A 10,643-nucleotide genomic window follows, 5' to 3' on the forward strand; every position below is an offset into this window, starting at 1 on the left:
AGTTTAAGTCCAGGTGGTTCAAAGAACTCCACATCAAACCAGATACACTCAAACTAGTAGAAGAAAAAGTAGGGAAGAACCTCGAACACATGGGCACTGGAGAACATTTCCTGAACAAAACACCAATGGCTTATGCCCTAAGATCAAGAATCGACAAATGGGATCTTGTAAAACTGCAAAGCTTCTGTAAGGCAAAGGACACTGTTTTAGGACAAAATGGCAACCAACAGATTGGGAAAAGATCTTTACCAATCCTACAACTGATTGAGGGCTCACATCCAAAATATACAAAGAACTCATGAAGTTAGACTGCAGGGAGACAAATAACCCTCTTAAAAATGGGGTTCAGAAGTAAACAAAGAATTCACAGCTGAGGAATGCCGAATGACTGAGATGCATCTAAAGAAATGTTCAATATCTTTAGTCATAAGGGAAATGCAAATCAAAACAACCCTGAGATTCCACCTCAGATCATTCAGAATGGCTAAGATCAAAAACTCTAGCGATCTGCTCGATGCTGGCAAGGATGAGGAGAAAGAGGAACACTCCTCCATTGTTGGTGGGATTGCAAATTGGTACAACCATTCTGGATATCAGTCTGGGGTTTTCAGAAAATTGGACATTGAACTACCTGAGGATCCAGCTCTACCTCTCTTGCGCATATACCCAAAAGGTGCCCCAACATATAACGAAGACACATGCTCTATTATGTTTATAGAAGCCTTATTTATAATACCCAGAAGCTGGAAAAGAACCCAGATGCCCTTCAACAGAGGTATGGATACAGAAAATGTGGTACATCTACACAATGGAATATTACTCAGCTATCAAAAACAATGACATTATGAAATTCATAGGCAAATGGATGGAACTAGAAAATATCCTCCTGGGTGAGGTAACCCAATCACAGTAAAACACAAATGGTATGCACTCATTAATAAGTGGATATTTGCCTAAATTCTCAAATTACCCTAAATGCACAGAACACATGAAACTCATATGGATGACCAAAATGCGGATCCTTTACTCCTTCTTTAAAAGGGAAACAAGAATAACTTTGGGAGGGGATAGGGAGGCAAAGTTTAGAACAGAGACTGAAGGAACAGCCATTCAGAGCCTGCCCCACATGAAGTCCATACATATACAGCCACCAAACTAGATAAGATGGATGAAGCAAAGAAGTGCAGGCCGACAGGAACCGGATGTAGATCTCTCCTGAAAGACACAGCCAGAATACAGCAAATACATAGGCGAAGGCCAGCAGTAAACCACTGAACTGAGAACGGGATCCCTGTTGAAGGATTCAGAGAAAGGACTGAAAGAGCTTGAAGGGAATTTGGACCCCATATGAACAACAATGCCAACCAACCTGAGCTTCCAGGGAATAAGCCACTACCCAAAGACTATACATGGACTGACCCTGGGCTCCAATTGCATAGCTAGAAACAATGGCCTAGTAAGGGCACCAGTGTAAGGGGAAGCCCCTGGTTCATCCAAGACTAAACACCCAGTTAATGTAATTGTTGCGGGGAGGATGGTAATGAGGGGAGTATGGGGAGGGGAGCACCCATATAGAAAGGGACAGGGAGTGGTTGGGGGATGTTGACCTGGAAACCGGGAAAGGGAATTACAATTGAAATGTAAATAAGAAATACCCAATTTAATAAAGATGGAGGGGGGAAAAAAGAAAAAAAGAAAAGATTTCACAAAAATCTAGCTTGTAGAACCAATGCGTTTTATTTTGCTAATCAAATGAATATGGGTGATAAGTTCCTTAAAGAAGTAACATGACTCAAAGACAGCCCCATCACCAAACACATCCTGCATGGGAGTTAGCTCATGAAAGGTGGAAACACACTGGAAAGCGGGAAACACTATCTGTCTGGGTCAGAGATAGTTCAACAGGTTGATGGATGGCTTTTCCTGGTCACACAGCTACTCTGACCCTCTTCCTTTAAAGAAGTCTGTCTTTTCCAGAGTGTTCAGCTGATCTGAACTCTTTCTAGGCAGATCGGCTTTTCTGACAGTGTCTCTGAGAAGTGCTTACTATTTATACAAGCATGAAAAAGAAGGGGACTAATTAATCTGGTCAATTTCAGCGTCTTCTTTAAGTTATTTGTTTATCTCCCGAGCTACCCTGAAGAGTGAATGTTTCTCTTCCCCTAGAGAACCCCATGTTTCATCTCCCCATAAATAATCCTGTCTCAAAATACGTGATTGGCTGATCTCTGCTTCAACCTACTTTGTTTTAAGGAGAGTCCATATAAGAGGGAAGAAAACTCGAACAAATTGATTTGCAGAAATTATTTGTTAATTTAAAGAAAATATTATCAGGCACAAGATGCCAATTCTTATTCCACAATTAGTCATTACATTATTTATTTGCCTAATTACATACTATGGATTCTATAACTCTCAGAAGGATATGCCAGGAGAAGCAAGCATAGAAGTGATAGGTATAATTTCCCAAAGTTTGGTTCTGCAAGAGGCTGAGAAATTTCACTTCAAGACTGAACCCCCAGTGAATGGGATTGTTGCGGGGAGGGTGGTAATGGGGGGAGGATGGGGAGGGGAACACCCATAGAGAAGGGGAGGGGGATGGGCGAGGGGGATATTTGCCTGGAAACTGGGAAAGGGAGGAACAATTGAAATGTGAATAAGAAATACCCAATTTAATAAAGATGGAGAAAAAAAAGTGAGGGTAAAATGAAGGCTTTATTTTCTAATCACTCAAGCATGCGGTCACCTTGGGATCTGAACCATGTCCTTGAAGAGATATTGTTAAAGGATGAAACCACAAAACTAGAGGGGAGCAGGGGAGCTGAAGCATAGTCATATTTTGACACAAAGGGTTGAGAAAGGGAATTTCCCTTAAGGTTTTGTCACTGAACAGGGCCAGTCAGTCACAGGAAGGGAGTAACTGCGTTTGGTTGGGGTTTATAGAGTTTGCCAGGTCCTTAACTCAGAGCCTTGACAGTCACACCTAGACCACATGGACATCTAGACCATAACTCAAAATGATTTGGGAACAAATGAGCCAACAATCTGCATGTAGCCAATTAGGTCATGACAAGCAAACCGTTATATACATTTATGACTTGGATATCTTAGTTTAGATAACAGGCAACTCCTTACATTCTTTTCTAATTTACTGATTAAGAGACAGACAAGAAACATCTGGAGAAACAGGATAGAAGTTAGTTTCTGGCCTGGAAACATGAACTTAGGTTGACCCTGGCAGCAAGTTGAAGAAGTTATCCTTGAGATGGCTGGACTCAGACAACCATCTCCTTCAACCAACACATTCCCAATAACATATGACTGAATATTTCACAGGCATTAAAAAACATTCTTCTTGTAGTGACAAGCAACTAAAAGACCATATTTTTACACTTGGAATCACATCTGCTCAGTTCAAAGTTCTGGAGGAAGGGGGCCATGTGCCTTGATGAAGAACATTTTTTATAATAAAAATATGTGAATATGGGGAAATTGACATTACTTAGTCTTGATCCCATAGTTAACCTTTTCCTCTGTTTCTTTTTTTTAATCTTTATTAACTTGAGTATTTCTTATTTACATTTTGATTGTTATTCCCCTTCCCGGTTTCTGGGCCAACATCCTCCTAACCCGTCCCTCTCCCCTTCTAGATGTGCTTCCCCTCTCCATCCTGCCCCCATTACCACCCTCCCCCCAACAATCACATTCACTAGATGTTCAGTCTTGCCCAGGCCAAGGGCTTCCCCTCCCACTGGTGCTCTTACTAGGTTATTCATTGCTACCTATGAGGTTGGAACCCATAGTCAGTCCATGTATAGTCTTTGGGTAGTGGCTTAGTTCCTGGAAGCTCTGGTTGCTTGGCATTGTTGTTCATATGGGGTCTCGAGCCCCTTCAATCTCTTTCAGTCCTTTCTCTAATTCCTTCACCGGGGGTCCCATTCTCAGTTCAGTGGTTTGCTGCTGGCATTCGCCTATGTATTTGCTGTATTCTGGCCATGTCTTTCAGGAGAGATCTACATCCAGTTCCTGTCAGCCTGCACTTCTTTGTTTCATTCATCTTATCTAGTTTGGTGGCTGTATATATATGGGCCACATGTGGGGCAGTCTCTGAATGGGTGTTCCTTCTGCCTCTGTTTTAGTCTTTGCCTCCCTATTCCCTGCCAAGGGTATTCTTGTTCCCCTTTTAAAGAAGGAGTGAAGCATTCGCATTTTGGTCCTCCCTCTTGAGTTTCATGTGTTCTGTGCATCTAGGGTAATTCAAGCATTTGAGCTAATAGCCACTTATCAATGAGTGCATACCATGTGTGTTTTTCTGTGACTGGGTTACCTCACTCAGGATGATATTTTCTAGTTCCATTTGCCTATGAACTGTCTTGTGCAATTGCCTCTTGAACATCTCTTCATAGATTTTTTTTTTTGTTGGTTCAGTGGCCGAACTAGAACAGTATAAGGTACCATCATCTTCAATGAGTCAGCTGCTGAAGGTAGATGGAGTGGACAGGAGAACCCTAAACACACTCACCTGTCTGACAGAAGGCCATTTACAATACCTCCTATAAATGCACCAATCATAAATGAAAGTTTAGTGACAGAATTCAGTGCCTGAGATTCACACACCAGGTTCCACTAGAAAAAAGAAGATGACCAAATCAGAGATTATAGCTATTCGGTGTCATTTGCTGTAAGCCCTCACCATAACCTCTGGTGTAATATTGTAGTTCTATCTTTCTTTTGAACATGCCTTTTGGATACGACAATATTTCTACTATCAGCTAAAGTCACATCTCTCTAAGAACCTTCAGCTAATTTTCTAGCTTTGGTTAAAGATTTGTAAAATATGCTAAGAAGTATTCTCAACTAAGCCATAAAGTGCAACCATTTGAGATACTTAAAGAATTTTCTAGAACACACATAGCAGTGTATAAATTATCATATTACTCCACCAGGTATAGAAAGAGCCTAGCAATGACTACACTCTCTTCCCCCACCACCTGCCCTTATTTCTTTACTTTCTTTTCTTACTTTTGCTAAAAGTGAGCATTTAACCAAGTGGGACAGTGTTCTAACAATGAGAAACATTCAAGCCTGTTATAGAAGTAAATATATATCTTTTCTTTGGCAATCATGAGATTGAACCCTGGATGACTCTACCTCTGAGCAATAGCCTTAGATGGCCTTGTTGTTTTATATAATCACCCAGTTCTTAAAATTTAAATCAGGGCTGAATAACACTGTCTTATTATAATATATTTAAGAAAGCACATAAGTATTTACATAAAATAAATTAGTACATTCACTAAGGAGATTAAGGTTGAAGAGATACTGAAGAGAACCCTTATTGCTGCTTCCAAGGACTTGACATCAGTTCTTAACATACACATAGTGGCTCACAAACTTCTGTAATTTCAGTTTCATGGGATACAACACCCTCTTTTTACTTCTTTATGCACCAAGCATACATGTGGTACTCATACATATATTCTAGAAAACACTGACAAATACATTAATACATAAACAGTGTTCATCCTTAGAATAAAATACTAGAAGAATGAGAAATGTTTCACATTTAATATATTAGTAATTTATGTTGGCTAAAAGTTGAAGACTGAGCTAAATGAATATCCATTATTTCTGTTATAGGTAAAGCTACATCATTACTTCATTTTAGGAAATGACTTACCTCAGTCACAGTGGTAGAATGAAAGTTGCTCCTGTCATATACCCAGCCATCCACACAGGGCTCAGTGTCTGGCTCAGTTATACTGGAGAAAGTATCATTCAAATCAAGAAGATGCCACTGTGGTTGGGCAAAACGACGACACTTATCTAGTCTCAGGTGGGAGTCCAAGGGGATGGAGATCTTCAGGAGTTTATCTTGGTTCAGAATTCTACTGTCGTTATCAGAGACAGTGACATTGTCGAGGATAGGAACCCAGCAGCGATGACTGGGAATGGCTGCAGTAAAGTTCTCTATTATAATATGAGGTACCACAATAACACTGGTGAAGACAACAAAAACCATCTGAAGGATCTGGAATCTCCCTAGGCCTCCTACCTGATTCAGGAGTTCCTGAAAGGCCATTGAGGCTGAATAAATATCTCCAATGAGAAACAAATAATAATTCCACGTAAATTAGTACAAAGTATTTAAAAAGAACATATATTTCACAAAGACATGTTTACCCCTCAATTACTTCTCCATTGCAGTCAGAGAACCATTACCTTCCAGGAACTAAGGTTTGGGCATGGATTTTCTTGTTTTAAAGTCACCAAGCATTTTAGTATGTTTTTATTGCTGCAACTGAATTTGTTAAAGATTTATTTTCAACGGAATTTTGCTTACACAACCCCCATGGTTAAATATGGACATTGAACTTCAAATATCAGAAAATAATAGAAGAGTTAATATATTACATGTTAGGCACTACAGAAGGTGTAATTTACAAGACTTCAAAGTGGACCAGTCTCATCTGTGCCCACAGCTAAGGCTGTCTCATAGACCTCCAGACCCAAAATCTGCCTGGAGAGACCTTGTCTCCCAGGGACACACTTAGTTCTAAGCCCAGAGGTGAGAGGCCATTTTCAATCCACTAATTGTCCAAAGACAGATCTACTAGGAGCTCACAGGGCACAGGAACCTTGGAACAACCTGGGACAGGAACTTTCAGGTCTCCAAATGCACCAATAGCTAAGGCTGTCCCACAGCTCTCTCGACTCAAAGCCTGCCCAGAGAGAGCTGGTGTTCCTGGAATGCTCTCACTCCTAAGATCATAGGCTCTCAGGCACAGAGGAGGGACAAGCTCCAGCCAGAAAAAGCAAGACCAACTAACATTAGAGATAGCCAGATTGTAAGCGGCAAGTGCAAGAACCTAAGCAACAGAAACCCTGACTATTTGGCATCATCAGAATCCAGTTCTCCCACCACAGTAAATACTATATACCCAAGCACAAAGAAAAAGCAAGATTTGTGTTTAAAATCTCATCTCATGATGATGATAAAGGACTTTAAGAAGGACATAAATAATTCCCTTAATGAAATACAGGAGAACATATGTAAACAAGTAGAAGCCGTGAAAGAGGAAGCACAAATATCCCTTTAAAGGACTTACAGGAAAACACAACCAAACAGGTAAAGGAATTGAAAATCCTCAAATCTAAAAATGGAAATAGAAACAATAAAGAAGTCACAAAGGAGATAGAAAACCTAGGAAAAGGGTCAGTAGTCATAGATGCAAGCATCACCAACAGAATATGAGAGATTGAAGAAAGAATCTCACAGGCAAAAGATGCCATTGAAAACATTGACACAATAGTAAAATGCAAATTGCAAAAGCGCCTAACATGAAACGTCCAGGAAATCCAGGGCACAATGAAAGGATCAGATAATAAGTATAGAACAGAGTGAAGCTTCCCAACTTAAAGGGCCAGTAAATATCTTCAACAAAATTATAAAAGTTCCCTAACCTAAAGAAAGTGATATCCATAAACATACAAGAAGCCTACAGAACTCCAAATAGATTGGACCAAAAGGAAATTCCTCCTATCGTATAAAAGTTGTGAAGGTTTACGTATGCTTGGCCCAGGAAGTGGCACTACGAGAAGATGTGGCCTGGTTGTAGGAAGTGAGTCACTGTGGGGGTGGCCTTGGATTCACACCTCCTAGTTGCTTGCAGATGTTCAGTCTGTTCCTGTCTCCCTTCTGGAGTAGGTGTAGAACTCAGCTCCTCCTGCAACATGCTTTCCTGGATTCTGCCATGCTCCTGCCTTGATGATAATGGACTGAACCTCTGAACCTGTAAGCCAGCCCCAATTAAATGTTGGTCTTTATAAAACTTGCATTGATCATGGTGTCTGTTCACAGCAATAAAACCCTAAGACAATAGTCAAAACACAAAATGCACAAAACCAAGAAAGAATATCAAAAGCAATAAGGGAAAAAGTCCAAGTAACATATAAAGGCAGACCTATCAGAATTACACCAGATTTCTCACCAGAGACTATGAAAGCCAGAAGATCCTGGGCAGGTTTTATACAGACCCTAAAAGAACACAAACACCAGCCAAGGGTACTATATTTAGACAAACTATCAATTATCATACATAGAGAAACCAGGATAGTCCATGACAGAATCAAATTTACACAATATCTTTACACAAATCCAGCCTTCCAAAGAATAATAGATGGAAAACTCCAACACAACGAGGGAAACTACAACCTAGAAAAAGCAAGAAAGTAATCTTGCAACAAACGCAAAAGAAGAGAGGCACACAAACATAATTTTATCTCTAACAACAAAAATATGAGGAAACAACAATCATTATTTCTTAATATCTCTTAACATCATTGGACTCAATTCTCCAATAAAACATAGACTAACAGGCTAGATATGTAAAGAGGACCCAGGATTTTTCTTCACAAAGAAAATACACCTCAGGGATGAAGACACAATATCTCATAGTACAAAGCTGGAAAACAATTTTCCTAGCAAAAGGTCCCAAGAAACAAGCTGAATTAGTTGTTATAATAATGAATAAAATCAACTTTGAACCAAAATTTATCAAAAATATAAGAAGTGACCCTTAATACTCATAAAAGGAAAAATCTTTCAAGATGAATTCTCAATTCTGAACATCTATGCTACAAATGCAATGACACCCACATTCATAAAAGAAACTTTACTAAAGCTCAAAGCACATATTGCACCACACATAATAATAGTGGGAGACCTCAACACCCTACTCTCAGCAATGAACAGATCATGGAAACACAAACTAAACAGAGACACAGAGAAACTAACATAAGTTATGAACCAAATGGATTTAACAGATATCTACAGAACATTTCATCCTAATACAAAAGAATATATCTTCTTCTCAGCACCTCATGGTACCTTCTCCAAAACTGACCATATCATTGGTCATAAAACAGGCCTCAACAGATACAAGAAAATTGACATAATCCCATGCAATCTATCAGATCACCATTGTCTAAGGCTGAACTTCAATAACAACAAAACAACAGAAAACCCACATACACATGCATGAGGAAGAACATTCTAATCAAGAATAACTTGGTAAAGGAAGAAATAAAGAAAGAAATTAGACTTTTTAGAATTTAATGAAAATGAAAGCACAACATATCCAAACTTATAGGATTCAATAGAAGCAGTGCTAAGAGGAAAACTCATAGCTCTGAGTGCCTCCAAAAAAGAAATTGGAGAGAGCATTCATTACACACACCTTGACAACACACAAAGCTCTAGAACAAAAAGCAGCAAACACACTCAAGACGGTAGACAGCAAGAAATAATCAAGCTCAGTTGAAATCAACTAAGTAGTAACAAAAAAAAAATCTAACAAAGAATCAAGAAAACCAGGAGCTGGTTCTTTGAGACAGTCAACTAGATAGATAAACACTTAGCCAGACTAAACAGATGGCACAGGAAGTGTATCCTAATTAACAAAACAAAAATGAAAAAAGAGAAATAACAACTGAAACTGAGGAAATTATCAGATCCTTCTACAAAACCCAATACTCACAAAACTGGAAAAATCTGGATGAAATGGACAATTTTCTTGACATATGCCAAGTACCAAAGTTAAATCACCATCAGATTAATCCATCTAAACTGTTCCACAACTCCTCAAGAAAAGAAGCAGTTATTCAAAGTTTCCCAACCAAAAAAGATCATGATCAGATGGGTTTAGTGGAGAATTCTATCAGACCTTCATAGAAGACCTAATACCAATAATGTATAAATTATTCTACAAAATGGAAAGAGAAGGAACACCACCCAACTTGTTCTTTGAAGACACAATTACACTTATACCTAAACCACACAAAGAACCTACAGAAAAGAGAACTTCAGAGCAATTTCCCTCATGAATATCAAAACAAAATGCTCAATAAAATTCTTGCAAACCAAATCCAAGAACACATCGAAAGAATCATTAACCATGATCAAATAGGCTTCATTGCAGTAATGCAGTGATTGTTTGTGAGGTCTGAATCACACTTCACCTGGGATCCCTTGAATGAGACTCATGGAGGCAGCGGTCAATACAAAAGGAAAGGAATTTTATTGTTCCAACATGTTGGGTCCTCCCCACTTCAAGAGGTAGACCACTCTGAGCAGATTCTAACAGGGGATTATATACCTTGCCAACAATCAGGGCAGAATTAAAACTATTAGGGCAGAATTGATCCAATGGTAACCAGGCAGGGTACTATGCTCATTTGGTGGAGCAGAACAACTTTCAGATTGACTCAGTGCACTGTTCAGGACTTTGAAAGGGGTCAGTTGGGAATCATAGTTACCTTGTGTGATGGATTGGCTGGCAATTGTTTCAGGAAATAAATCAGCTCTTTTTTCTTCCTGGAAGGGGGGAGTACTTGTGCTTGGACAAGTGGGTGGAATTTTCCCACTGGCCTTAGATTGACCCCAACTCTGGCTCTTTCAGGATAAATATATGGAAATCCATCAATGTAATCCACTATATAAACAAACTTAAAGAAAAAACACATGATCATCTCATTACATGCTGAGAAAGCATTTGACAAAATCCAACAACATTTTGTGATAAAAGTCTTGGAAAGATCATGAATCCAATGCCCATATCTAGAGATAGCAAATGCAATATACA

The 10,643-nt window shown here is 39.2% G+C and overlaps 1 protein-coding gene across 1 annotated transcript in view; it reads right to left on the reverse strand.

The window, feature by feature from the left end:
* Slc22a28 (solute carrier family 22, member 28) overlaps positions 1–6,262 on the reverse strand; it is a 70,490-nt gene extending 64,228 nt beyond the window's left edge. Inside the window, exons 1-2 of the mRNA NM_134379.2 lie at positions 5,681–6,262; positions 4,523–4,626 (exon numbers count right to left, since the gene is read on the reverse strand). Coding sequence (NP_599206.2) covers positions 4,523–4,626; positions 5,681–6,082 — 506 coding nt within the window. The 5' untranslated portion in view covers positions 6,083–6,262. The remainder of the gene's footprint in view (positions 1–4,522; positions 4,627–5,680) is intronic.
* Between the last annotated feature and the right edge of the window lie 4,381 nt (positions 6,263–10,643).

This window comes from Rattus norvegicus, chromosome 1, assembly GCF_021556685.1.
Source record: "Rattus norvegicus strain SHRSP/BbbUtx chromosome 1, alternate assembly SHRSP_T2T, whole genome shotgun sequence".
Classification (NCBI taxonomy): Eukaryota; Metazoa; Chordata; class Mammalia; order Rodentia; family Muridae; genus Rattus; species Rattus norvegicus.